At 51.8% G+C, this 27,266-nt stretch overlaps 9 protein-coding genes across 9 annotated transcripts; 2 read left to right on the top strand and 7 right to left on the bottom strand.

Annotated features, from left to right (window-relative positions):
• Positions 1–332: 332 nt before the first annotated feature.
• STEHIDRAFT_160667 (short-chain dehydrogenase/reductase) lies at positions 333–1,414 on the bottom strand (the record flags this gene model as incomplete). Its single annotated transcript, XM_007308148.1, has 2 exons — positions 333–726; positions 801–1,414. The coding sequence occupies 2 exons, from the start codon at positions 1,412–1,414 to the stop codon at positions 333–335; spliced, it is 1,008 nt and encodes a 335-aa protein (XP_007308210.1).
• Positions 1,415–2,359: 945 nt separating this feature from the next.
• STEHIDRAFT_63874 (pali-domain-containing protein) lies at positions 2,360–3,178 on the bottom strand (the record flags this gene model as incomplete). Its single annotated transcript, XM_007307728.1, has 5 exons — positions 2,360–2,443; positions 2,501–2,724; positions 2,785–2,849; positions 2,910–3,049; positions 3,113–3,178. 5 exons carry the CDS (start codon positions 3,176–3,178, stop codon positions 2,360–2,362), a joined length of 579 nt encoding a protein of 192 aa, XP_007307790.1.
• Positions 3,179–3,910: 732 nt separating this feature from the next.
• Positions 3,911–5,542, bottom strand: STEHIDRAFT_124365 (uncharacterized protein). The gene is made up of 5 exons (XM_007308147.1): positions 4,781–5,542; positions 4,644–4,714; positions 4,430–4,564; positions 4,220–4,361; positions 3,911–4,155 (listed from the first exon to the last, which is right to left on the bottom strand). The coding sequence occupies exons 1-5, from the start codon at positions 4,885–4,887 to the stop codon at positions 4,065–4,067; spliced, it is 546 nt and encodes a 181-aa protein (XP_007308209.1). The 5' UTR covers positions 4,888–5,542; the 3' UTR covers positions 3,911–4,064.
• Positions 5,543–6,026: 484 nt separating this feature from the next.
• Positions 6,027–11,558, bottom strand: STEHIDRAFT_84482 (uncharacterized protein). The gene is made up of 11 exons (XM_007308146.1): positions 11,214–11,558; positions 11,055–11,156; positions 10,850–10,996; positions 10,573–10,794; positions 10,481–10,513; positions 10,234–10,416; positions 8,783–10,165; positions 7,201–8,710; positions 6,961–7,144; positions 6,809–6,903; positions 6,027–6,753 (listed from the first exon to the last, which is right to left on the bottom strand). The coding sequence occupies exons 1-11, from the start codon at positions 11,242–11,244 to the stop codon at positions 6,450–6,452; spliced, it is 4,194 nt and encodes a 1,397-aa protein (XP_007308208.1). The 5' UTR covers positions 11,245–11,558; the 3' UTR covers positions 6,027–6,449.
• Positions 11,559–11,908: 350 nt separating this feature from the next.
• STEHIDRAFT_64540 (P-loop containing nucleoside triphosphate hydrolase protein) lies at positions 11,909–14,560 on the bottom strand (the record flags this gene model as incomplete). Its single annotated transcript, XM_007307786.1, has 14 exons — positions 11,909–12,089; positions 12,147–12,166; positions 12,222–12,315; positions 12,366–12,763; positions 12,817–12,917; positions 12,976–13,237; positions 13,300–13,340; positions 13,410–13,542; positions 13,605–13,672; positions 13,732–13,849; positions 13,919–14,040; positions 14,109–14,145; positions 14,223–14,405; positions 14,483–14,560. 14 exons carry the CDS (start codon positions 14,558–14,560, stop codon positions 11,909–11,911), a joined length of 1,836 nt encoding a protein of 611 aa, XP_007307848.1.
• Positions 14,561–16,293: 1,733 nt separating this feature from the next.
• STEHIDRAFT_102595 (uncharacterized protein) lies at positions 16,294–19,959 on the top strand. The gene is made up of 14 exons (XM_007308145.1): positions 16,294–16,436; positions 16,495–16,840; positions 16,901–17,174; positions 17,231–17,449; positions 17,511–17,660; positions 17,709–17,791; positions 17,845–18,026; positions 18,090–18,166; positions 18,224–18,358; positions 18,418–18,646; positions 18,708–18,844; positions 18,904–19,059; positions 19,121–19,384; positions 19,464–19,959. Exons 1-14 carry the CDS (start codon positions 16,318–16,320, stop codon positions 19,844–19,846), a joined length of 2,754 nt encoding a protein of 917 aa, XP_007308207.1. The 5' UTR covers positions 16,294–16,317; the 3' UTR covers positions 19,847–19,959.
• A 119-nt stretch (positions 19,960–20,078) lies between these two features.
• Positions 20,079–21,500, bottom strand: STEHIDRAFT_114094 (uncharacterized protein; the record flags this gene model as incomplete). Its single annotated transcript, XM_007308144.1, has 4 exons — positions 20,079–20,129; positions 20,190–20,957; positions 21,017–21,163; positions 21,219–21,500. 4 exons carry the CDS (start codon positions 21,498–21,500, stop codon positions 20,079–20,081), a joined length of 1,248 nt encoding a protein of 415 aa, XP_007308206.1.
• A 519-nt stretch (positions 21,501–22,019) lies between these two features.
• STEHIDRAFT_102593 (coatomer protein) lies at positions 22,020–23,004 on the top strand (the record flags this gene model as incomplete). The annotated part of the gene is made up of 3 exons (XM_007308143.1): positions 22,020–22,218; positions 22,304–22,529; positions 22,664–23,004. 3 exons carry the CDS (start codon positions 22,020–22,022, stop codon positions 22,812–22,814), a joined length of 576 nt encoding a protein of 191 aa, XP_007308205.1. The 3' UTR covers positions 22,815–23,004.
• Positions 23,005–23,318: 314 nt separating this feature from the next.
• STEHIDRAFT_141569 (uncharacterized protein) lies at positions 23,319–26,867 on the bottom strand (the record flags this gene model as incomplete). The annotated part of the gene is made up of 12 exons (XM_007308142.1): positions 23,319–23,584; positions 23,641–23,659; positions 23,726–23,809; positions 23,868–24,496; positions 24,558–24,713; positions 24,767–25,259; positions 25,325–25,555; positions 25,616–25,854; positions 25,914–26,140; positions 26,208–26,358; positions 26,427–26,591; positions 26,618–26,867. The coding sequence occupies 12 exons, from the start codon at positions 26,865–26,867 to the stop codon at positions 23,481–23,483; spliced, it is 2,748 nt and encodes a 915-aa protein (XP_007308204.1). The 3' UTR covers positions 23,319–23,480.
• Positions 26,868–27,266: the final 399 nt, after the last annotated feature.

Genomic DNA, 27,266 nt, shown 5'->3' with positions numbered 1-27,266 from the left:
CCGAACCGCGGCAGGCACGTCATAGTTACTGTTAGTTCGTCAGGCCTGTAATTATGCAAGGAACCAAAGTCGTTTTGCGGTGGGAATATGGAGGTGAGGAAGGCACAGATGCGGCATCTGTGCAGTGGCATCGTCTCAATTAAAGATTCATCTCCGGTATTGCTTTGCGCCTTCCCACGAAGAAGACCGGACCATTGCAAGAAATGTCCTTCACCTCGATAGCCCAGCTTCAGCTACTTATATGTTGCACAGACTTTGTATATCGATGTGATGTTGTTCTAAGAGCTCGTAAATGCGATATGTCCGTCCCTCTTACCACCGAGCTTATAAACTCAAACAATCTTCGACACCCCCGGAGCGACTTTCTCCAACTTCATCATCACCTCGTTCCATATCCTCTTCTGCAACTCCTCCTCATCCCCCCACAAATTCGCTTCCATAGGCATAATATGTACCTCACACTCGCTCAAGAATTTCCCGTGTGTTTCTGGACCGGCACCCGCAGCGTGGACGAGCGTCCGGGCACCCACCTCCATGCTTCGCGCGATGAGTTTGTATTGTAGGGTCATGAAGAGACGTTGGAGGCCATGAACGTTGCGCGCGAGTTCAGTTGCACAGAGGCCTGGGCTGAGGATGTTGAGGGTGACAGGAGGCTCTGAACTGGATGAGATACGAGCGGCGATTTCGTTGACGATGAAAGCTTCTAAGAGCTTGGAGACGTTGTACCTGTAGAAGTGCGGTCCAAATATTAACATACCTCTTCCCGAGAAACCCAAGGTGCGTTCAACGATCTCACTCACCGGTCTTTCATGTCTGACCTTGGATTATTCAATTCCTCGAAGATATTCTCTGCATGGCGTTCCTTGAACTTCGCCAAGAACCCAACATTGCTCGACACGATCACCGCACGAGGGACTATGCCAAACTTCTGTGCCGACTCTCTGAGCTTCGGAAGGAGTAGCAGAGCCAGGAGGGTGGTGCTGAGTACGTTCGTCTTGATCGACGCCTCGTCCTCTTCCTGCAATGTAAACTCAAACATACCAACTCCCGCATTCTCGAGCAACACGTCCAACCTCTCCAGCTCCGTGTTTGCCATTGCGGCAAAGTCCTTCACAGATTGGTACGACGAGAGGTCGAGGGGCCAGACATCTAACTGTGTCTTCGACGAAGAAGGGAGACTATCTCGGATCCTTTGAGCCGCAATTTCGCCTTTAGCTACGGTGCGCACGGCGAGGATGACTTTTGACGCGCCACGCTGTGCGATTTGTTGTGCTGCCGAGAAACCGAGGCCGACGTTAGAGCCGGTGACGATGACGGTTTGTCCGGCGAAGGAGAGTGTAGGAGAGAGGGGAGGTGTGACGAAGAGTTGATTGTAGAGGAATGAGAGAAGTGTGCCTTGCTTGAACGGTCCCATGGTGCCGACAAAGACAGGCTGTATTCTGTGGATCGAGAGCATCCTGCACCTTCAGGGAATATAGCCTACATATTATAAGCAGATGACACGTACCAGATCGGTATGGATGAACGACTGCAGAAAAGCTTTGGATAACAGTCTCGCAGCATCGGCAGGCTATATACTCCTATTATCTGCATACGACGCTCATTCGACACAGTTCTGTCGGAAGGGCGTGGATGAGTCCAGTCAGCAGGACCAGCGCGTCAAATGCGCAAGTTCCATCTGTGTACACGACTTCCATCCGCGGCAAGGTTTCTTCACAGGAAGTTCGGTAGGGTAACTGTACCAATCAGAAGTGCCGCCGTCTCGTCATCATCATCATCATGAGCAGCGTCTTGCCTGAGACTTTGCGCCGTAAGAACTCTTGAAACGGATTTTGCATAGACAAATATGAGCATTAGTAGGACAATTTGACTGTTCATACCCCAGTCGGTTAAGAGATATGAGGGACAATCCTCGAAATCTCAAGCCAAAACACGTCGGTGATGCCCGCACCAGGGATTGACAGAGTTGGTTCAAGACATGTTGGAGATAGAAACAAGGATCAAGTTATTTTTGGCCGACTGCCGGACTCCGATAGCCTCGCCACTCACGAAGGGGCCACAATACCGTGAAAGCAGGAGTGAACGGTGTTATGTTTCACTAAAAGGACGTAAAGTAAGTCAACCACTGAGGTATACACAGTCCTTCAAAAAGTACGAAGATGATACACAGGAATCGGGACACAAAGTGGACACCACATAAGAAGGATATGGACGAGAAGAGGGACGGGTTTTGCTACAGTAAGTTCCAGAAGAATGGGCGTACAGACAGAAGAACAAGTTGCAGACTCGTGGAAGTGTTATTGAAACATGTCGAGAAGGAGGAAGTGACGAAGACATGAGATGGGACGTTAATGATCGTTCAGTAAGTGGCCTCAGTCTTGCGGCGCCTGTAGGGCCCACAGACACCAAGAGCAGCAGTGCAGAAGGCCAGTAACAAGGAGGCCTGAGGAGTATGTACATATGAGCACAAAGTAGTCAGTGGTTGCTGGAACGTGCTTACCGTAGCGCCGAGCGTCATCCAGGTGGCGTTACCATATTGCGAGTTGAATCCATTGTCGCGGAAGCGGTTGCGTGCGATGCCGAAGAGGACCATATCGAGGACCCAGGCGACGAGGGTGGTGAGGAATGCGAGCGCGGCGGTGAGGGTCATGAGAACAGTTCCTGCGCGATGGTATGAAGCCCCGAGGAGTCCGAAAAGGAATGCAAGACCAGAGAGGCCGGCAGCTGGGCAAATACAACAATCCTCAATAATGTGGTCTTTGTCTCATGCCAGACTATACATACCAATTGGGTGGAGAATCAAAGTCTTGGTGAGGTTGTGAATAATTTCGTCGTTAAGTCGCGAGTCGCTGAAGGTGTGATGTGAGTTTCATGGATGTGCGTAGTACCATTGATCCACGTACGTGTACCCAAGCGTGTCTGCATCGAAATAATATCCGAAGGAGGTCCCTGTGCCCGTGTACCCGAACACGCCGAAATGAATGTCTTGACTGCTCTTATTTGCGTCCAGGAAATATATCTTGTTCCAGGTCGGGGCGGACACAGAGACCTGCAGAGCATGCACCGAAAGATCAGGAAAATGAGAGAAGAGCCAGAAGTATTCGAGACGCACGAATACTAGCAGAACCATCGCCGTGAAGCAGAAGAACAGACCAGGGATGGCGGCACCGGCGGGCATCGTAAGGTATGGCAGTCGTTACTGAGTCTAGGAGAGGTCAATATCAAGTTAGTGTTTTGAACGGGTCGATTGGGAGGACAGATGCTCACTGAGGTTATGGGGTCGTGTTGGCGGTAGAGCGGCGGGGTGATATTTAGAGGCGTCATCCCAAAGGTATATATACCGACGCGTAAAGGGGTCCGGGAGGCCTCAAAATTAAACGGACTGTTGGGCAGGATTCGTGGAAAATTATGACGAAAGAAGCGAGCCGCCTGCTTCGCCCGACGTTCCGCTCCAAAATTGCATCACTTGTCTCACCGCCGGATACAATATATATATGGATTGGCCAGGAATCTTCCGACGTCCGCTTCGACGTCTTTCTCCTGTCTTTCTCGAGTGCTTGAGTTGTGGACCGTGTGCGCCATAACGCGTCGTCGAGATGGTGTTTCTTACAGTTTCTTTTTATCTCTTTGTATCACCAAGGGTGAATTCAGAGCTCAGAAGCCCCAGGAGATCGAAACAGTTTGAAACAAGCGTAAGGGCAGTCCCATCGACTCGATTCTGACACAAGTGATCGAGGATCCTATGTGAGATCTGCTTGCCACAGGAAGAGAACCTTCAAGGATGCAACCTCCGTTCGTAAAGGGTAGGTCCCGCCAGGTCAAACGAGCCTAGGCCCAAAGCGTCATTCTAAGGTGTCTCGCAGAAATTGGACTGATCACTCTGAGCGATATAGATGCAAAGACAACCAAGTGCCTAACTCTCCATTTTCATATCAAAGAAAAACTCCGAACACAAGATGAACGTACAGGACAAGCAAGAGAGACCAGGAGAACACTACACGGACAACCAAGAAGTAAAGGGCAAAGCAACGGGTATAATGCACATCTCAGACAGCGAACAGCACTCAGATCAGTCGGATCATGAGAGTGTCGCCGCCTGGGAGGTAGCACCCGCGCTCTTCGTGTCGGTCGCGATGTTGGTGGTCAACTTTTTCCTGTTCACAATGAAGATGACATGGTCAGGAAAGACCAGGTGGAAAAGATGTAACAAGAGACGTACTGTTCAGCGGCAAGGTCGGACTCGAGGTCACTGGTATCGTCGCCGTTGGCCTGAGCTTGCGCAATCTTGATGTTCAGGCCCTGAACTTCGCCCGTCAACTTGAGGACCTTGTTCTTAATCTTTCCGACCTGGAGCGCATCAGCTGCAAAATATCACACGAGCAAACATCAATTTATGTCCCTAGCAGAAGAGAGAAAGACTAAGACGCACCCGCATCGCCGGAAGCGGCATCGATCTGAGGGTTAAAGTCGTCCGTCTCAGCAGACTCGGCTGCCTCACGCATGGTCTGGAGGTTGTCGAGAGATGTAGAGTCAACGGTGGCAAGGTCGACACCGGCGAAGGGGTCTACACGGACGAAGAAACAATCGCCAGTTAGATACGAAGTCCTATACGTCCCCTCAAGGGATCAAGAAGGTAGACGTACCGACGAAGACAGCGTTAGCCTCTGCCTCAGCAGTTCCAGCAACACCGTCGGAGATCTGGAAGTCTGCGTAACTATCGAAAGAGATGCACACACGGGCATTAGTATATGTGATAGATCGAGACTTCGTTGCAACTCACTCTTGCAGAGCGAAGGTGCCGTTGGAGGCGCGGCGCATGGCCGTAGGCGCAGCGAGGACACCGCAAGCGGCAGAGACGACGAGAGCAAAGAGAGCAAAGCGAGCCATTTGAAAGATCGGAAGATTTGGTTGGGGTAAGGGTTAACAAGTGTAGAGTGAAGGGGGCGAAAAGAGCAGAGTGAGCAGACTGGCTGCGATGAAGTTGAATGAAAAAAGGAGAGGTAAGGCAAAAGGAAGGAGAGGTTGTCGAAGCTAGCTGGCACCCGGCACAGATGGAGAGCAAGGGACCTGGGGAGAGCTTGTTATATACGCCCTCGAGTCCGCTCGGCCTTGACAACGAGCATATTCCAGATTTCCAGGCATCTCGGTGAAATGAGGGAAGAAATCGCCCAAGTGCATGTCAAGGTACAATCAGAGTGTACAACGGCAACCAATACGTCCGGTAGCCGCTCGGCCGACTACTCGACGTATACTGTATAGGCAACTTGTGAACGTCAGCGAAGTTACTGTCATGAGGACAGACGAGGACAGCAGCAATTTGAGCGGGTGCTGAGATGATCCCTGAGATCGTAGAAATCGTCGTCTGAACTCTTCCAAAATAGTTCGAACAACCATGGCTCTAAGCTTGAGAGCGCCTCTTCATCTCGTCATCCTCTCCTGTAGCAATCAATACTTACAGCTCCAGGCCGGCAGTAGTGCGGTATCGTCGGTGCCCTTGCCAACTTTGCAGCAATAAAACGGCATTCCGCAACAAACCACAAGCGGCAGAAGATGATTAAAAACGTCTGGGTCGTCCAGGAGATAGTCAGGAAAGAAGTGCTTGTGGGCAGATCAGTGCTGTTGTACATGTGTGAGCATTCCCAGGACTGTGGTACTTAGTGCGTGCGTGACCTAGTGTGGGCCAGTTGCCAAGCAATTATACGGAGCGGGTCAAACATGGTGTAAAGGTCGTTGAAGTTCTGATGATTGTGGTCCTTCAAGCTACTCGGATGAATCGACTCGGAGTCGATTCCTGACGAAAGAGAAGGGGAGTCAGAGAGGAGGTAAACCGGGAGGAGGGAGAGGAAGAGTCTTGGAAAATGGTCTTGCTGGTACTGCGCAAACGAGTGGAGACCATTGGCACCGCAATGTTTTCACATTGGTCGCCACCTGGTTTTCGTACGGCACGCCACAATCGCACAACAGGAAAGCACCATGAAATATCGTAACGCATTGCAGTTAGTGAGTATCAGTTCCAGCCTAAACATGTAAACGGTACAACAGAGAAAATAAAAGGTCCCATAGAGGAGGGATGTGACGAGCGCGCGCCGAACCTTGTAAGGAAAAACCAAAGGATGGAGGATGAAGGGGAACGATGGTATCCAACAGACACATTGGAAAACAGTACTTCAAAAGAAAACTACAACGGAACAACTTATGAAAACAAGACAGGACAGGACAGAACAAATCGCTGGGAAACTTCGAATCAAGAGGGAAGGTAACATTGATAGATTGGTATAAGGAAATCAAGAGATTGGGTAGCGCCTAGTGTGAAAAGATAGGCAGAGGGGAAAGATATAGAAGAAGGAAGATAAAAATCGAGTCCGTACCGAAGCTATCATCAGATATTTCGTATATATAAAAAAAAAGAGGTGGCATAGTCTTCAAGCCCAAGGATGTTGCCTAACGCTTCAACTAGGCGGCCACGCCACACGCTTCGTCTGCACCGGAATGCTGGGAACACCCCACGCATCCCAGGCAGACCTCTGCCATCTTGCAACAGTCCCGGTGAGGCCGTTCCATATCGCTGACGAGGCTTTCTGGAGGAGGCGCAGAGCGAGATGGGATGAGTCAGCCGAGGATGCTTTGTGGTAGATTTCGAAGACTTTCGGGTCGTAGTTGGCATAAGATTTGTCCCTGTGGAGATGGAGGTCGGCATAGAATGGATCGAAGTAGCTCGTGAGGAATTGGTGTTTCGCATATTTGACTGAAAGTCTAATTACGGCGCAAGTGAGAAAATGAACAGTGAAATCGAAGTAAAAATACACACCTATACATAAAGATAATGATGATAATTTGTAGAAGGAAAAAACTCGTGATGAACCATGGGTTCCAAATAGATGTCGGTCGTGGTACGAGATTGGACTGTGTAACCTCATCATGGTCAATTAATGTGTCATGTAAACATGGAGCAGAACTTACCAAAGCGCTCTTCTGCTTGCTGATGAGCGTGGCCAGAGGTCCGGAGGCGCTCCTGACCCTTTGCGTCTGCCCATTCTCTGCCTGCTTGAGCGCAAGAGAGATCCTTGTTCTTGCTTCCCGCGCCGCCGCCGACACATTGTCTAGTTCTTGCAACCGCGTACCATTCGCAGGGAAGTCGCTCAACCTATCGAAGAGACGTCAACAATGGTTCAAATTTATAACACAAAAGATAAAACATACCTCTGCGCATCCCCCAACCCCACCTTCAAATCGGCCGTCACCTTCTTCACCCTCGCCAACGCCGCCGCCCGGTCCGCCGGCGACTCATACCCACTGAGTATAGTTGAATCACTCTCATTCGCCCTCCCCTCCTCCTCGACCTCTCTCCCCATCGCGTCTAAAATCCTCACCACACTCTTACTCCTCGGCGTCTGCAACGTGCCCCCCGGCATCCTCATCGACACCGAGATATCCCTCCTCAACGGGCTCCCAGCCGGCTTCTCCTCCCCACCCCGCACCTCACCAAACTCATCCACCATCCGGACGCTCCCATTCGGCGTCTCCCTCTTCCCTCTAAACGGAGAAGCAAGCGCTCTCAGAGGCGTCGTCGGTGGCTCGGACGATCGGTGATCCCCGTTCGCGTGCCCGTTCGAAGACGAAGTCGGTGGCAGCCTCGTCTCCGACTTCACAGGCGATGGTGAACTCTCATGTACACCCTCGAACGAAAGGTCCTCCCCGCCCTCCATATCCATGTCCGGCACCTGAGACACCACAGCCGGCCCCGGAACGAACTCCAACCCATTCAGGGAACTCTCCGAGCCGTCGACATCGAACTTGACCCCCGGCAAGATCCCCTCCGTGTCCGAAGGAGCACTATCGGAAGTGAAGTTCGGCGGTGGAGCCTCCTCCTCGAACCGTACCTTCAACAGACTCCTCCGTCTTGCGACAGTTGCTGGCGTAGTGACCCAAGCCCCAGGCGGAGCAGGCGTCCTCATCGGCAAAGAGTTCGTCCTATTCAGCGGATTCAGCGGAGTCCTCTCCTCCGGCCTCCCGTCATTGTCCTCGACCTGCGAATCCGAATTCGACCTCCCCCTCGAGGTCTTCTTTGGTTTCTGACCAAGGTATGAATCGTCCAAACCCCGTCTCGCGTTTTTTGCAGGTTCTTGTTTGGCGGGAGCAGGCGTCGTCAACCAGGCCCCTGGTACCGCTGGAGTCTTCAACGTCGAGAACTCGAGCTGTTGGACCTGTCGCGGTGTGGACTTCGACCGTACAGGTGTCCTCTCTACATCATTTTCGTCGTCGGACGGCGGTCCAGGCAAGTCTGGCAATCCTCCCTTCGGCGGTGATGGCGTCGCGTACTCAGCTCTAGATGCAGCGAAGGAGTTGGATGCCGACTTGCGGGGAGGCGTAGAAAGCGTGGAGATCTCGAAGGTAGGTAATTCTTGTTTGGTAGGTGAAAGGAAAGGCGACTCCGGCTGAGTCGGTAGTGGCGGGGTAGAAGGTGGTGACGGTGTCCTTTCTCGTGGAGGAGATGAAGGAGCAGGCGAGGTGCCAAGGGCGCGTTGCAGACGAGCGAGATCGTGATTATTAGTTCGCTCGATGGAGAGAAAATCGCGGCCGTGAGATCGCTGTGGCGGTGGGGACGACGGAGGTGATGGACTCAAGTCTACAGGTGCCGGACTCGACATATCCTCAAGGTCGATAGTTCTCGCAAGAGGTGTCGCAACGACTGACATCTCTTCATCACTCTCTGAAAAACACAAGTTGGGCAAAAAATCAGCCTCAAGACGATCGAGATACAAAGACGTTATACGCCACTCACCACGAACAGAATCATCATCGTGATGATCTTCCCACTCACGCCCCTCAACCTGGACTTCAGGCTCTGACTCAAGATCCATATCGACCTCCGCATCCAGCTCCTGCTCAGACCCGACATATATTGTCGGCGTCATCGGCGGTGGCGTGGTGCTTTGCGGCATCGACCCGGTGCCCTCGCTAAACTCCGTCGTAGTCCGCTTATGGCCCCTCTGAAACGTCGGAGATGAAGTTGGGGATCCGGAAGGCGATCTCCCATTCAAATCGTTCGAGACCACCGACCCGGAACTTGACGACCTCGATTTATCGCCCGGCGACCTGACCGGTATATGGCTCGGCTTTCCACCACCAAGACTCGCCCTACTCGACGACCTAGCAGAAGCAGAGACGATACGCCGTTCTGGTGAATCACCGAGGTCGAGCGGAGGTAAGGGCTTGTTTTTGGGGAACCTGAACCCGAAATGTGAGCTCAGACCTCGACTGGGGCTATCCTTCCCTTCCGGCGTGCTGTCAGCGCTTCCGTACCCGTTCGGAGGCGGTTTTTCTGGGGTGGTAGATGGGATTGGGCTATTGGGACGAGGGCCTAGCTGATGGCGCGACCGTTGGTCAAGCGAGGACGAGGAAGCATGGTACGAAGACGGCCTCGGGCGAGGCGAGAGACGATTCGTACGATCGACGAGCTCGCCATGAATGTTAGGCGTTGAGTATGAGGAGTTTGGTCTCGCACGCAAAGACCCTGGTGAAGGCGAAGGCGACTTCGTCATGTCCCTAGAAGTGCGGCGAGCACCAAGAGGCGAAGGCGACGGCGATGGACTGACATTAGCAGTAGGACTCTTACTCGTCCTCAGAGTCGCGTGCAAGTCATCTTTAGGTGGGGTCATCATCGCTGATGCCTCAAGACTCTGAGTTCTCGTCCTTGGAGTGGTAGGCATCTGCGCCTTCGTCGGCATTATCACTTGCGAACGTGGTCGGGCCCCTGGGGAAGGCCTTGTCCGTGCCTGCGCATGTGGTGGGGAAGGGGTAATCTGCGGCAAAGGCGACAATGACCGTCTAGGGGTATGATTCCACTTTGGATGCGGAGAATTCCAGTTCCTCTCCCGTTCCTGCGAAACTACCACCACCTCCTCGCCAACAGACGAGCGAATGCTGCTAGAAACGGCAGATCCGGTGGGTGATGCTGGTCTGAAATCATCCCTCGAGACCGTGGACATCGCGGACGTTGGCCGGGAAGCGTTGCTGGACGTGCGTCTTCGGTGGTCGGAGAGATTATGCACGCTCAGATTGGATGTGGTCCGGTTTCTACTACCAGGTGAAGCCTTTGGTTTGTTCCACATTCTCTCGCGTTCGGCGTTCTTCTCTTTCTCGATTTCTCTCTGGCGGTCTCGATCTGTGTATTCGGCGTATATTCAGAGGTGTACAAGACAAAAAATAAAAATTCGAAAAACGGAAACGTACAGTCTGCGCTGCTGCCAACCGAGCTAACGTGCGAGGAGAAGTCGCTGTCAAAACTTTTTATTGAAGCGACGCTGCTCCTCCTGGAAGTGAGTGGCAGAACAAGTGGTGACCCGTTTTGCGAATGAGAGGTGCGGTGATGACGAAGTGTGTCTCGTGGGGGAGTTGTGGTCGTGGGGTTCTGGACTGTACCAGCACATCATGTAAACGATCGAAAGCACGGACACAATGTGAAACGTCATAAACTCACAATCGGCAGAAGGTAGCGAGCTCGCGCGTCCGACTTTGATTCGGTGTCAGCTGTCAGGTATGAATGGAATACATGAAGTCGAATCTACTTACGGCCAATTTTATTCTCTGCTCTTTTACTCTCTGCTCGAGGCTGATTGTATGCCGAATCCGATGGAGCATCTCCCACGTTCGGCATGGAGTTCGTGTGACCTAGTGGACGAGGACCCGTTCTGGGGCTTTTTGAAGGCCGGACTGGTGGAAGAGACGCTGAACCGTCGAGACTATCAGAACCACCAATAGCTCTATGCATCTCAGAGTCGGATTCCATAAGATCTGTCGCCTTGCGATCAATAATCTCGTGTTGCATAGGCGTAGGATGGGTACTGACCTGAATGCATGTGCATTTGAGAGGGGTACATGAGAGAACGCGCGGGCGTACTGGTGGCGGCAGGGAGTGAGAAAGATTCGGAGCTAAACTGGCGCACAAGCTCGGCGGTATCGCGGCTTGTATCGCCATCGTCGTCTGTAACAGAGTCTACAAGAGAAAAGAGCTCGAAAACGCGTCGAAAAAGTGGAAAAGAGCTGACACGCACTGTCCGTGTCGGGGTGGGACGCCTTGAGCTGTCTTCTCAAGGCATCAAAATGGGCGGCCTGGGACGACCGCGAGGACGCGTTTTCCCAGTCGCGCGTCGATTCTTGAAAATAACGGTCAGTTCGCGATGGGAATGGTAGAGAAACGATCGCAGACGTACTTGAAGACCTCTCTGCCTCCTCGTCGCTCATGCTTTTCCGCTTGCCCTTGTTACGCGCGCGCTCCTGTGCGATCCTCTCCAGCCTCGGGCTATCCTCCACAACCTCGACCTCGCTCGTGTCGATGCTGTTTCTTCGCGTGTTCTTCTTCGTGGGGGTGCTGCCTGGCTCGCGCAGGGCATGAGAAAACAGGCGGCTGAGGGCCTCGCTCGCAAAAGAGTGATGTTGGGGCTCGTCGGACTCTAGTTCGGAAGGCAGTGAGGGCGTGCGCTCGTTGATGAGCTGAGATGCCTGGCGGGGGTCGTTGTGAAGAGACTGGTAACGAGCAAGAATGTCGCGCAGACGGGGGGTCTCTGTGGGAGAGGAGGGGGTGAAGTTGTTGCGGGCGTTTCCCCTGGGCGTGGCCTCGTCGTCGTCGTCGTCGAGGAAGGGAGAGGCCGGATGGGGCGTGTTCATGGCTAGACGGGACGGGCCCGCGGTCGGGGTATGATCATCGACTCTCGCACTCCGCGGAGGGTTGCGATAGACGCGAGTGCGAGGGGTGATCTCCTCAGAGGTCGACATCACAATCACAGTGACAAGCAACAAGCCAAATTCGATTCCCGCCACCGTCAACCCCCACGTTCGACTTCATTACGTAAGCTGCGCCCCACCCCGCCACACTCGTGTCACATTGTGTTTCAGCACAGCGCCGTGTCTACTCTATTGTCTCCTCATCCTTTCCCTCCGCCTCTGCTTTCTCCTCGTCCTTTACCTCGACCTCTGCTTCCGCTGCGTGTATCTGCTCCGCCCACATAGACGCAAACACCCCGTCCAGTTTCAACAGCTCTTTGTGGTTGCCCCTCTCCACTATCTCCCCGTTCTTGAACACCAGGATGCTAAAATAACACAACCGTGAGAAATATGTCGTACAGACTGCAGACCAACCCGCTCACATGTCTGCACTTGCGATCGTCTGCTCAAGAATGATATTTAGTAATGGTCCCGGAGGAAAGAGCAGGTCAACGTACAGAGAGTCGATGTGCGATAGAGATCGACGTCCTGCCTTTCACCAGGCTTCGAAGCGCCTTCTGGATCACTTTCTCGGTCGACGTGTCCAACGCACTTCTCGCCACCATCAGCTCACTCTCCTTTAGACATCGAGTCAGACTCACCTCGTCGCCTCATCCAACAGCAACACCGGGGGGCTTTTCAAGATGGTCCGCGCAATGGCCACACGCTGCTTCTCGCCACCACTCAGCCGGATGCCACGCTCGCCCACCTTTGTCTCATAACCGTTCTTGAACCCGACCACCCTCTCGTGCATCTGAGCTGCCTTCGCAGCCTCCTCGATTTCTGCCTGGGTCGCGCCCAGCTTCCCATATCCGATGTTGTATCCCACCGTGCCATTGAACAAAACGGCCTCTTGCGGCACAACGCCAATGGCACGGCGGAGCGAGTCTTGTGTCACGTCCCTGATGTCTTGACCGTCGATGGTGATGCGCCCGGATCCTGGCGGGAGGTCGTAGAACCTATACATGAGCTTAAAGACTGTGGATTTTCCTGCACCAGACTAATACCACACGTCAACACGGTAGTCTCTGTCGTTCGGCCTCTTACACATACCTCTCCGACCAATGCCACTGAACTACCTTTGGGCACTTTGAAAGACACTCTCTTGAGCGCATCCGTCTTTCCGCTCTTCTCGTACGAGAAGATGACATTGTCTACGAACCCTAGCGTTCAGCAACCGCCCAAGCCCTCCACAGTTAAGCAAACGCTCACCAAACTCGATCTCCCCGTCCGTAACCACCAAATCCTGCGCCCCTGGTTTATCATTGATCTCAGTCGGCTCGTTCAATATCCGCAGTAGTTTCTCGGTGTTGATCAACGAGCTGTTCGTCATCTGATATATCCAGCCGATGATGTTGAGCGGACCGTAGAGCTGACCGAGGTACATGATGAAGAACACGAAGTCGCTCGCGGACAGGACGCCCTGCGCGACTCGGTGCGAGATGATCATGCTGCTGAGGAGCAGGCCAAGACTCTATAGTAACAAGACCGACCAGTCATTAGTACAAAGTGAGCAGGAGTTTGAGCATATCTTACCGTAATCAACGTCTGCACCAAGCTGAATAGATTCCACCCGACTGACAGCCAGCATCAGTCCAAACGTTGGTCAGATCGGTCTCTTCAGATTAGAATCGACATAGACGCACCGTCAAGACGCATATAAGCGTTCTGACTCTCCAAGAACGTCTCTCTCCACCGATCGAGCTCGTGCTGCTCCCCATTGAAATACTTCACGGTCTCGTAGTTGATCAAACAGTCCGTATACATCGTGCGCGATTTCTGCATCACGCATCTAGATGTCAGCTTCTCCGAAAGTAAGAAATGAAGGAACATGAACACACGTCGGCGAGGGCGATATAGTCCCTTCGCCTTTTGGTGAGCCATTTGTTCAGAACCGAACTAGCGATAGCTGTGACCCAACCTTAAGCAAGAAGAAGGGCAATATAAGAGGCCGTGGCTAGTACTAACCGTAAGTACTCATCTCAACCACCAGAATGACGGCGACCGTCCAGTCCAGTCTGTAAGTAATGACAAATATCGAAGCGAAGAGATCAATGATATTGGGTATGAACGTGAACAGGACGGTCTGCGCATAATGACGCATGTTCAGAAACAATGTAAGGGAGAGTGGAGAAGGAGGTGGTGTGAGACTTACCTCCAGTGTACGGTTGACCTCTTTTCCTCTGTCGATCGCAGAGAGCACTTCCCCGGTCTTGCGATTGGCATGAAATCCGTACGACAGATTCAGCAGGTGTTTGTACGTCAATAGGCCCATTTCTACACCGATAACAATGAGAACTTGCACCAGTCCGCCCACACTACAGAACCCAGGACACCACACTCACCTCTCTCAGAATACTGCTCTACGCGGTCCCACAACGTCTAGAGATAGCATCAGTGCCAGCCATCCAGTTCCTCTGTCGAAGCGCTTGTGGCACGGTGCCGGTAAAATCACCTACTTGACGAACGAGGTTGATACCTCCATCTCTAAGGAACTGTACCCCGACATAAGCCAAGAGGTACGGCCAGAACGACCGCTCATTCTGTTGGTTATGCTCAAAAATGGACACCAACTCTGCAAGGAGCCAAGGTACGGCCAAGTTTATGAAGCGAGAGATCAGGACGAGGAGGATGCAGATGACCTTTTCGAATTATTGTGCCACGACCCGAGTCAGCAGCCATAGATGAGAGGGGAAAAGCTATGATATTATGAACTCACAACAAAAACCTGCAGGGTACGACTTTTCGAAGGCCACAAGTAGGGTGTCAGGCGTCGGAATCGACGGAAATTCTCCATCCAACTTTGTTCTCCCTCTAGAGGGTCGTCATCGTCTGTCTTGTTCTTAGTTTCATCCGAGTCTTCATCCGCAGGCTGCACCAGCAAAACAGCGCAAATGTCACTATGATTGGTGAGCAGCATACACAATATCCTATGATCACCTTTGGTTGGGTATCCCCATCTTGGGAGGGCGCAGCAACCGAAGTGTCTTCCGACTCCGGGCTACTGGGAGTCCCTTCGTGAAAAGTCCCATAACTGGCACCATTGGTCTGGGTGGCGCCAAGTAATGCAGCAGAATCCGATATCTCTGTCGTGGGCGTCGTAGGCTTGTCGGCTGAAACGGTCCGCGGAAAGCTCATGGAGACCAACAGCAAGACGAGAAAAAGCAGACGAAGAGCCATAACGGGAACATAAAATACGGCAGGGTCGTTGCCATCTACGAGCATACTAGGATCAGATGCTCTAATTAATATATAATCGAGTCAGTTTCACGTACCACTGCGGGACAGCTCGGATCCGTTCAAAATGACTTGCACGACGTCGAGCAGCAACGATAGTCCCACTCCAGCCTTGACTCGCTTTAAAGACCAGACGTCAGCCCCATTGACGGCTTTCCACCCGCCGACAATGGCGAGGTTACAGAACGCGAAAATCCCGATGAACGCGCCGATCTCGATACCGCTCCTCTGGGGCCATATTTTGTAGACCACAGCAAAAATGACGAAGATCAGGCCTTGCGCGAGGTAGGTCAAGGATGTCAAGGCGAGGAGACCTGTGATGAGAGAGCGACGAGGGATTGTACGGGTGGCGCTCTGAGGAGTAGAATCTGATGACCCATTTGAATGAATCGCTACCACTGGTTTTGTAACGCGGAGGAGAGCTACGGTGGCGAGGACTACAATGCTGGGGGAGACGAGTCGTAGTGCGAAGAGGAGGGGAGACATCCTCTAGCTCTAAGCAGGGCCAGATATACAAGAGGCAGATAACTTGAGTCCCAAGATGGTGGTTTGTATGAGAGAAATAGGGCAGGCCTGCACTTTTTGTACCAGGAAATCGAGCTCAAGCGCCAGCGCTCCGCGTGGCCCTGCAGATCCAGGAATACGATGGCTGTCCATACGTTATCGGCACCTTGATGCAGGCTCACTGTGACTAGGAAACATCTAAAAACCAGAAAGAGATCTTCCAAGGCGCCTAGCATACACAGCGCTATGATGGGATCGCCGACGCGGAGAGAAAGAGCCGCCTTGAGGAGAGCCTGGCAAACAAGCCTTCAATTGAAGAGCTGGTGAGAAGTTTGGATATCCTGAGAAGATTGACCGTGGAGAGACTGACAATTGATGGAGTTGGCTGGCAGATTGGGTCACTTCCCGTGGCATTTGGGATAAAAACCGTCGCGCAAGGTGAGGGCAAGGCTCATCAGCGTTGTACAGAGCTCGGATCAGGCGAACTACTTATAGATGCAGCAGATGTGCGTGAGTTCGGCCTAGGACACGATTTTGGTCTGGAAAGGGGGGTTGAGGTCGCGTCGACTCGACCCGCTGGTCTGGGACATGGATCTGGTCTACGCAGCGCCCTGAACGGCCAGGGGAAGCCATCCTTTATAGAAGAATACGGTCGAGAGATAGTTGAGAGACAGACACAAGAGCCGATTGCCCGAGCATTGTGGCGCCTATGGAAAGTGGCGTTAACGTTGTTGAAGTTCGTTGTGGCGTAGCGCTTGAGACTCCTTGTTCCTTTCCACCATCACCGGTCACTGCTATTCTGCGACACTGACAATGTCGAGCGCCTCGGGATCACCCTCCAAAGGCTCACCCTCGAAAGGAAAGGCGAAGGAGGACGAGAGCTGGCAACTCGGATGGTGGGGATTGCAACCGTTGCTCGAACCAGAAGACAGGTATGTCACATTTGCTCTTTCCCAAGGATTCTTGTCTAAGAAGCGACAAACGAGTCAGGCCTGTCGTCTGGTCTCGTACCGGCGTCATATTCACCGCGCACCCAACACAGCCCTACGTGCTTGGTCGCCTCTTCCCTTCGACAAAACAGTTCAGGCTTCAACCGCCTTCCCTGATCCAAAGCAACCCATTAGCCTATGAGCCTCCTACCGTCATATCCATCTCTCCCAACATCTCATCCAAGATACAGCTGTTATTCGCCTACTTTCCTAGTAGAAATCAAGCTGGTATTTGTTGCCTATGGAAAGCGGGGGCGGAGCTCGATACCTGGAACGCTCCAGAATCTTGGGAATGCGCTCGTGGTGCTGGGATAGTAGCTTCTACCTGGCTGGGTCAGCCAAGAGAGGTGCGTAGGTTTTCTAAGCTTTCGGGCATAAGTCTGTTATGCTAAAGGATTACCCTGCAGTGGGCTACCGATTCATCAGGAGGTCCTATTCGACTTCCTCCTCTAGGGCCTTCAACCCCTGTCGCTGTCTCCACACTACTACTTGTCACGCAGAATATGGAAACATCAGTGCATTTTATTAGACACGGCACTAACGCTACCAGCGGCCATCTGACCTGCTCCCTCTCCTTCCCTGACGAGGCCAAAGAGAGGGGGCAAGCTCACGCGACTGCCGCGGAGGGTGAATATGGCGTCAAGGCTTGTTCTAAGGCGGTCATAGGCCTTGGATATGACGGTCAGAACATAATTCTTTGAGAAGAGCCACGATGCTGATTGTGTTATGCACTCTAGAGTCTTCTATCATTATTGCTACTCATTCTCGACTTGTCCCCAGACCGCCCACAATTCCTGCTTTCAATGAGATGGATCTGGCTATGTCCATGGACATGCAACCTCCCCTCTCCATGCCCACTTCTTACCAAGGCGACGATTGGGAAAACTGGACTGACGAGCCCGCGATTGAACTGTGTGAGATCAGGTTGGGACTAGATTTTGACAGTGTTAACATGAGTACGCATACTTCCTCGTCTTCATGTAAGTACAACCTGCTTCAATTAATGACCTTTCACAGCTCTATCAACCCATCCACTTCCCCCTCTACGCTGCCAATCGGGGCATCTCTCAAAACTCGCGTTCGTTCCTCGGAACCGGCCTAATGATGCGAGCACAAAGAACACATGTGCAATGCATCTACTGGTTTCTTACCTCGACTTTGATAACGGTCAGGATTTCGCCCACACTGTTGGCATAGTTTCTGACACCATCTCAGACTTATGCACCCCAACGTCGGACTTGCTTGTATACTCCCTGACGAAGAACGAGCATGCTCAAAACAACAGCCAACCGGCATGGGTAAGTTCCCCTCTAAATGCGTCTCCAGTGCCATACTAAAGGCCATTGTCTAGCTCACTTCGAAAGTGTCAAGTCGAGAATCCACCTCCGCAATACCAACTTTTATTTCTAGCCGTTGGTTAGGCTCTCCTTCCGATACCATCCTAATGGGGACTGTCGACGCCTCCATACATATACCCAGGCGAAGATTGAGGCCCCGAGAGCACTCTATTGGCCGTATATCCGCAATTCAAATGTATTTCATTCTACATTACACTTTCTCTCTGTCTTCTGACTGTTTGTGTTCGTGCTTGGATAGACCATCGTTAGAAGTGGACGATAAATGGAAGACTCTCCCCGTCTATCTCACCAGTGCAGACAATGTACTTCCCGATAGTATGTACCTTATATTCACTTCAACTAAGTCTAGTCTACTGATGGAACTCTACCCAGTCCCATTCAATGCTGCTATATCGCCTAACGGCGATCTCATATGCACGGTTTCGTCACCACAACTCTCGCCCCTTCGAATATCCATTCGTCCCTTATCAAGACAGACCTCTGACGGACTATTTGGTGCCAGTCCCGGTAAGCCTTTGTCGAGTTTGCCCATATAATCCCATCCTAATTGTCCGTAACAATCCTAGGTGACCAATCACCATCATACCTTAAACAAGAGGCCAGCCGTATTCTCACCGCGATGCGCTCGAGCGGCTCATTAGCCGATGTTATCCATCGCCTATCGTTGCCCTCACACCCTCTCAGTGAATTACAGGACTTGCTTCGTGAACTCGCTTTGCTCATCAAGCAAGATGACACAAACTCCAGTCGCAGCGCGCTCAAAGATGTTGTCGGATTCTTCCTCGAGGCATACCGGTGAGTGCCTTAATTTCTGTAAGGGAAGTGACACTGATAGACAGCGTACACCGCCAACAAGTACTCGTGCCCGCAATACTAGCAGCCCAGAGCAAGAGGAACTTTCTGTCCGCTGGCGAACGGCACAAGATATCTGCTCCGTCATTGCTTGCCACAACGCTTTCGAGGAATACAAGGATGGTGACTTGCTCAATCTGAGTAAGTTTTTTCCAGCCTGTCCCCTTGCGAACTAATCTAACGTTTATTGGCGTTCATAGAGGTAGTATGGCCGTTGGTCGGATTGTCTACCTGGTTCATCAACTTTCTGGAGGATGTGATGAAGGATTGTGTGTTCTGGAGCGACAGAAGCTCCGCGCCCTCAGTTCCACCACCTGCACAGTCTCCATCTATCGACGACCTATTCGGTGCAGCGTGTACGTCTGTATTCTATTCATACCACTCGGGGACCCCACTCATAGTCAAACCATCACATAGCTCCGGCCGCTTTCTCGTCCACGACGATACCCCTACCCGCTACATTCTTACATCTTATCCACCCATTCACCCTCAGAAATCTCCGCGCCGCACTCGGCGATGTCAAGGGCTTTTACGATCAACTCGTCAAGCTCAATCCCGGCGCAGAGAATGTTCAGATTGCCAAAAGCACTTTTTTGGATGTCGTCTCATCCTCGGGCATCAATTTGAATGAATTAGACTCGGTGCTTGCTCAGATCCCTGATGAAATCAAACAGTTCGACGGTACGCTCTACTTTATTTCTACGCCCGGAACGAGTACGGCGCAACCGACTGGCTGCTTATTCTTCTATCTTTTACACAGCAAAGGAGCTGCAGAACAGTCTCTCCCTGTGTCGGCCATCACAGGCATCCTTCTCGCTGGTAGACACCATCGTAACAAAGCTCATCTCCTCCGGAGCGATCGACAAACCCCGTCTTTTCATCAAAGCCACCGACCTCGTCATCGGCGTCGGTAAACTCAACGTCTCCGACAACGGGAAGGACAATAATCGGGACATCGTCTCGAAGGGTTTGTTACTTCGACGAGACCAGAAGCGCGTCTGCCAGAGGTGTGGAGGCAAGTCGGATCTGTCTGCAAGGGAGCATGCCCCTTCGGGCTGGCTGCTTTGGGAGAACAAGTGGTCGGCTCGATGCATCTGCGGAGGCTACTGGGCGACTCGGGCACCTCAGAACTTCGGCATGTAGGGGTTTGCACTATTTTACTGCTTCATCTTATTTGTAAAATATTCGGCTGTGGATAACTATTGGTTCAGCACAATCCCTTTGGCTTCTTTGTGGAGTCTCCCCATTGTCGTCCCAAAATATATAGCACATTATTCGAGCGTCAAGAAATTTACATCAGGCGCGCTCTCAAGGTCCAATAACACGTGTACGCATACACGGCCAAGCCAGCTGTCAAAGTGAGGATGCAACACGCTCAGATGTCCAATGCACCCTTCACCGCCCACAGAGTGTCCAGCTTCTCCAGCTGCAAACAATCAACTTCGTCAGGACGCACGCCCGGAATACATGAAAAGCATGCACTAACCAGCTTCAGAAATCCAGGCTCCCTTATAACCTCACAGACCAGTTTCTCCAGTTCTGAGCGCGAAAGATCATACAACGCCGGCGTATCTCGCAAAGAGTCCAAGAATGCCTCTCTGTCAGGAAGCTGTGTCTGGACAACTGAGGGGTTGTCCTGCGGAGGATTGGTATCGTTTCTAGTGCCCCCAGAAGGTCGTGGCTGTGTGGGCAAAGGCGGTGGCGGCATGAGAGCCTCATCACGAAGTGCAGAAGATGGTCGAGGAGGTGAAGAAGCCGGAAGGGAAGAGGAGCTTGTCTGGCTTAAGGAGGGTGGCGTAGGCATTCCGCTGCTATAGCCCTTGAGTCTCTGAGCCTGAGCGTTGGGAGCGGAAGAAGGCTGAGAAGAGCTGGTGTTGACAGGCAGAGAGAAGAAAGAAGTAGTAGAGTCACTGGTTGGGAAGTTTGTTCCAGATGGACTAGAAGAGGGCGCGACGCTCGAAGCGGCAGGCGTGAAGACAGCAGGACGAAGCACAGGAAGACGTGGTGGGTTTGTGAGCGAGGTTGAGCCAGTTTGAGAGGAAACAAGGCCCGATGGTATCATGCTCATCTGTCGATTGGCGGGGACAGATGACAAAGGGCCAGGAGGGATGGGACCCCCGGCCATGGTTCCGGCTCGAGCAGGAACAGGGGCTGCGGCGCTGTTTGTTTTGCAGGGACAAACGGGACGAATGGCGTTGATGAATTGATTCGCGGATGGAGCAGAGTCAAAGGTGACTTGAAATCGACGGTATATCTGATGAGTCAAACCTTTTGTCAAGTCAAAAGATGGATATATGCGGGCAAAATGCTTACGGGAAGGGTGAAAAGAGGTACAGTTTGCGGGTGTAGATACCGAATTCCCACGACACAATCTCTGTAGACAGCTTTGAGAGGAAGCCCTTGACCAGTATTTGTGTGATTATTGTCCAACGAAGAGAACGAGAATAAGTCGACGTCCTCCTAGATTCACTTTAGCACTAATAACGAGAAGCGCATATATCAAGCAGAAACGCACAAACACGACAGGCTCCGTCTTACCAAAATCCGCTGCACCTCCTGAATCCATATACCACAAAATGCGCAGCCTAACCGACTCAAGCTCGTCAGTTGACGCTTTCTTGATGTCTAAGACGAGTCGTATCGTAGGATTAGTGAAGTGCTGCCATTCGACTTCGGCATTTTGGGAGGACGTCACTCCGTCTTCTTTTGAGCCGGAAGAATTAGCCGAGGGAGAAGGATGAGACCTCGAGTATTTATTGACGATAAAAGAACTCGTCGATGTCGTGGAGTGCAGCATAGTGATAAACCCACTAAGACTCGCTTCGCAGGAGATGGCAAGACAGAGAAGTGGGTAGCACCAAATACGGACATCTTATTGACGCGTTGTTGACGCGTTGTTTACACCTGTTGATTCTAGAGTGAGGTGCCACTTTGTATTGCTCCTCGCCATTCACCGGCACCTTCTAGCTTACGCTCTCCGTAGCATGTAGCGCAGATAAGAAAACAAATATCTCTGCCACAATGGAGGTCAGCCTCGAGACAAACTACATGAGAAGCCTTTTGGAAGCTCCTATAAGTATATGGCAGTATCGTGAGAAAATAGATGATGGGCCACAACGCCTCAACGCCACGTCGCAGCCTAATCCGGTAATCACGACGCCCTCCTTCGCGCTCGACACGTCTCTAGACCCCAAACTTGTCCCAACGAATCTCTTCCTACCAAATACCAATACCGTCACACTTGTATGTTGATGATCTTAGTTGCTAACTTATTTACACTAATTTCTACTTAGATTGCTCAACCATTTCCGATAAAATGACGAATCTTTCTCTTTACGCTGTTAACGCCTTCATCATCCTCGACACGGATGGCCATCGAGTGCTCGCGAAGTACTACAACCCAAAAGGACAATCATATCTCGGTGGACCTAATGATTTCAACAAGGGGCTCCATTCACTGAAGGAGCAGCGGGCGTTCGAGAAAGGGTTGTTCCAAAAGACGAAGAAGGCTGGTGGTGCGTGTATATCCCCCATGCCACATTGCTCGAGAGGCCGACTTATGTATCCGCATATGTTTCTCTTGCGTCATTTGATGTGCAGGCGAGATCATTCTCTACGAAGGTCATCTAGCAGTCTACAAACATTCGCTCGACCTTATCTTCTACATGATCGGCGGTTCCTCAGAAAACGAGCTCATGTTGCACTCTGCCCTTGTCGCCTTTTCAGAGGCAGCACACATGCTTCTTCGGAACCAGGTCGAGAAGCGAGCGGTGTTAGAGAATCTGGATTTGCTTGTCTTGTGTCTGGACGAGACAATTGATGACGGGTATGTCTGTTCGCTCCTCCGTCTTTGACTCCCGCCCTATTCGCCCTTTGTTTTCTGTTGGTCAAGGGAGTGCGGCATTTGCTGACCTATGCGAATCGTTTTTGACCATCTGACAATTTCAATGTGGCGTGCAGCATTATCGTGGAAACCGACTCAACGACCATCGCGTCAAGAGTGAGCAGGCCGAGAGCGGATACAACGGAGATCGTCATCAACGAACAAACTCTCATGAACGCTTATTCGACACTGAAGGAGAAGATGCAACAGAGGATCCAGCAGCTATGAGTTCCTATTCTTCTCTATTCTTTCCGTGTTTTCGTCGTTGTAGTGGCACGGCTCCCCTAGAGCTTCCTATTCCATGCTGTTTTTCGTCCTCCGTTCTGTGTTTGTTGTGCGAAGGGAGTTTTGTTTAATCTCGCGGACTTGCCGGATAATTGTATGTTGATTGCCCTCTTTTATGGGTCATGTCTTGCCGTGCATTAGCGTTCGCCCCAAGTAAACCGTATGGTTGTGCCACACGGTCAGTCGAATAATGCGTGCCTTCAACACATAAATAAAACCGCATGTCCTCTGTCTCTAACTCTTCGTTCCACTCCTCCGTCAACCTCCAAACCTCATCTGAGACCGACCTCGGCACTGCTACCGCGGCTCTCGTACCTTCCTCGACATCGATCCAGATCTTCGTCGGGATCAAGCCCACTGCGAGCGCGAGCGGTGCGAACAATAACTCTACTATACCGTCTCGGGCGCTCAAGCGGCTGGGAGGGCTGTATATTTCGCGATGTTCTCGTGGAAAACAATTGAGATTGACTGACACACAACAATATACATACAGCAGTACGCGAGACAAGAAATTACATGAACATATTCAGCGAGACTTCCCAGAGATTGCACGAAAGCTGAGCATGTACAATCATTGCTACAGCAATATCACCATCGTCGATTCTAAGACTAGCTAGCCTTGGCGAAGTACAGCTCGGACCAGCCGTACTGCCTGGTTAGCCTCTTGCCGAACTCCTTAAGCATGATAGGAGGTATGGTCGAGTCGGGATGAGCTAAGGAGAGAATTGTATAAACATATATACCGCATAATCAATGATATAAGACTCACGCTTATGGAATGTAATCGGCTGAAACATCGAAGGGCAACTTGAGTACTAGAATAATCTTGGGCATGACAAAATAGTCCAACGTACCTTGTCTTTCTTGTTCGGAGGATCAAACCTTACGCTGGATCCTGCAGTACTGGGATCGTAGTCGAAGCCCATCTCACGCATGACCTGCCGAATGATACTGAGTGAGCCTCAGGGACCTGTCAAAGGTGCACGGTGCCCATACCTTCAAGAAGTTCTCCCACTTCATGCCAGCCTGACCCTTCTTCTCGTCCTCGGGAGTCCCCAAGAGTTGATGCATGTACTCTTTGGTGCCCTTCTTCATCCTCGAGAACCACTTGTGCAGAGCCTGCTTGTTGTCCTTCTCCTCCGTTGGCTCCTCCTTGTTGCGACCCCTCCAGTTGAAGATGCTTTTCTTCTCCGAGTTCTCGGTAATCGCCAGAAGGTTACCGAACTCAGGCCTCGACTTAACCTTGGACTTGGGCTCCGCGGGCTTCTCAGACTGTAAGTACGAATGAGAAGACTGAGCAGATTGTTGCCGGCTGAGGTCGGCGAGTGAAGGTAGCGATGCCGTCGACGCGTTAGTCGGCTTCGCAGCAGGCGGGGACTTAGCTGCTGGCGTAGGTTTCTTTTGCGGAGGGCTTGTAGGGGTTGGCTTGGGGCTTGCCACTGGAGAGGGCGATGCTGGCGGAGTCTCTGGCGCGGGCGCATCCACTGACTCTTCCGCCGCCGCAGAAGTTGCCTTCTTCTTCTTCTTAGGCTTCTTCTTTTTCTTCTTCTTGGATGTCGTCGTCTCTTCCTCTTCATCTTCAACCTCTTCAACAGTGACGTTGCGATTCTTCTGGGCCTCTGATGCTGCAGTAGTCAAAAGAATAAGGAAACGAGTCGGTAACGTAAGGACTGATTATCAACATACTCTTCGTGGGGGGTGGTTTAGAGGTTTGAGATGGCTTAGTAGCCGACGTCTTGGGTTTGGCAGCTCCGGGAGGCTTAGCAGGAGGTGTAAACTGCTTCGTTCGTGGGGCGGTGGCAGGGTTCGTCTGTAAATTCGGCTTGGAAGAGAATATCCTGCCTTTGAAACGTGATTCGTTAATTGGATAATAGACGCAATATCATGCTACGCACCTCGCAGAGACCCCAAGAGCTTGATGAACGGGTTGCCCTTCTTATCCTTCTCCAACTCGGAGGTATCGAATTCCTTCGTAGGATCTAAAAAGTCTGGATTGGCCGCAGCGGCATCGCGCATGACCTCCCTCAGCATATTCTTAAGCTCCTCTTCCTCATCGGTATCATACCCACTCTCATCGTCATCTTCTTCATCTTCGTCCCACTGCTCTTCTTCATCGTCCCAGTCTTCCTCTTCTGAGTCTGATTCCTCATCTCCCTCGGAAGAGTCGGAGACGGTTTCAAGAGAGGGCATGGACCCGTCAGAGTCATTGCCGTCGGTGATTGCAAGAGGCTTCTTCTTCGCGGACCGTGCGCCTTTCGCGGGACGAATGATGCTCTTCTCCTTTTCACTACGGGGAGGAGGAAGCGCATGCCAGCGCGATTGGCGGGTGATCTGACCTTCAAGAAGCCAAAGCTCTTCGGGAGTGGCCCCGGAAACGTCTTGGAAAGCCTGCAGCGGGATCACTAAGCGATCAGGAAATGTACGGATGTCAGACGAGAGGATACACCACTTACTCCGTTGATAGCTGTCCAGATGTCAGTCACAACGGTTTGATATCTGGTCTTCTCGAGCGGGAACATCATAGAGAGACTGTCGCCAAAGTTATCACAGACCCAGGCCGACACGTCTTGGGCATAGATCCACTGATCGAATTCCTGTGGCTTCTCGCGTTCCTGCTTCAACCATTGCTCTCCTTCGAGACCCTGAAGGGGTACTTCCAGAATTTCTTGGAGCTTGATCGCAACCTGAGATATGCAGCCCTTAGATACAGTGCAAAGAGAAAGGTGTATTCGAACATGACGTACGGAAAGATCTCCCAGTGCATCCCACAGGGCTTGAGGGAAACGTCGAGCTTCGCTAGGCGACTCTTCAAGAGCTTCTTGCAAGATAGTCGTCAAGATGAATTTTGGCATGGCTGATTCGGGCAGACACAGTTCGATGACTATGGAGTCTACAAAAGACTTATACACATTCTTGAGGTTTGCAAAATCGAAGCCAACCTCTGTGGTCTGGTTTACACTTGTGAAGTATTGCGAATAGTGAGCTGAAAAATCGAGTATAAGCCGTATCAACGTTGAAGAGATGAACGAGTAGGGAACATACGAGTCGTCGTGGCCAGAAGAGCAAACTTGGCCTGAGCAGCATCGACGAGAACCTTCACGATATCGTACAAGACCAGATACTCCGTCCTAAGTTCGTCGTTGTCGCGCAGATGTTTACGGACACCGGAGTCTCCGACTGCATTGCCTAGCTTAAATTCTTCGTCAAAGACGAGGAAGTATTCTCGGATGATCCTCCAAGCAGACGCAAGCATGAAAGAGTTATGTATCCTATATCACCGGTGGTGGCCATGTTGGTGAATAGGGGCGATGAAGGCATGCCAGGGCGAAGACTGACCTGCTACCGAAAGCTTTCAACACGAGTGCCTGATCTCTCAGGGGATCTGACTTCTTGTTGTTGTTGGGGAGAAAGCGAGCCTTCAGCTCTGCTTGGATGGTGCTGAAGAACGTATCTGACTCCTGCAGGTTGCAGATATCGTCAAGATAGACTAACAGGTGTCGGTGCCCATGTGTAGATCAGCGCGCATCGCACACGAAAGAAAAATACGAGACACACCATTGAACTGAGACTCAGAAATCTTGTGACACTCCTCAAGCCTGAAAGGGGTCCTGACGGCCATCTTCGCTTTGTCCATCAGGCTCTCTTTCTTCGCTTTATCCATCATGTCCTCTTTCGAAGACCATAGCGCACGTCCCGTAGATGAATGCCCATGATCGTTTGCTGTGGTCTCTAGAGAATCAACTCACCAACCAGGAGGTCCAATTTCTCTCTGCCGCTGATTTTATTGGACAAAACCATCTCGCCCGTGCCCATCGCCCCCTGTTTCCCATTGCGAAGCACAAGAGCACGAGCCGTCGTCGGTTTTTGGCCATCCTCGTTCCTACGACCGACAACATGCTTTGCTGAGACATGTCGGGGGCCGACGCGAACCAGGTCGCGAGATGTCGACGCCGGCGCGTCCTTGGGTTGTTTCGAGTCCTTTGGTGGGGGTGTCATGCGATGCGAAGAGAGAAGGACGTGATCGCGAGTCAAGGGCGGTCTTCACCTTTTAAGTAATGTACGCCCTTCCCTTTTAGGGAGGTTTCGGTTTTCCCGCCACGCGCTGTGGCCCTTCGTTTCCGTAAGTACCCTTCACCTTGTCTTTGTTCATCGAATAAGTACAACAACGTTCAAGTCAATGCAGAGCCCCGGAAACACGGCTCCGCTAGCTTTTCTACAGCCGCCCATTCATCACTGAAACGTTCCCAGCCGGTTGTTTACTCGAACAACTCCTTGATGGGCCCATCAGTGCAAAAGCCGGACAACGGCCCCTGGCATGCACTGCTGTCTGGTCCCATGTCAGAGCCTCGCTCATATATACTCCTGAGCACGTCGTTCTCGAGTCCCTGATTGACG

This window comes from Stereum hirsutum (assembly GCF_000264905.1).
Source record: "Stereum hirsutum FP-91666 SS1 unplaced genomic scaffold STEHIscaffold_14, whole genome shotgun sequence".
Taxonomy (NCBI): domain Eukaryota; kingdom Fungi; phylum Basidiomycota; class Agaricomycetes; order Russulales; family Stereaceae; genus Stereum; species Stereum hirsutum.
The sequence above is the reverse complement of the archived record's forward strand: the minus strand, read 5'-3'. Positions and strand labels throughout refer to the sequence as shown.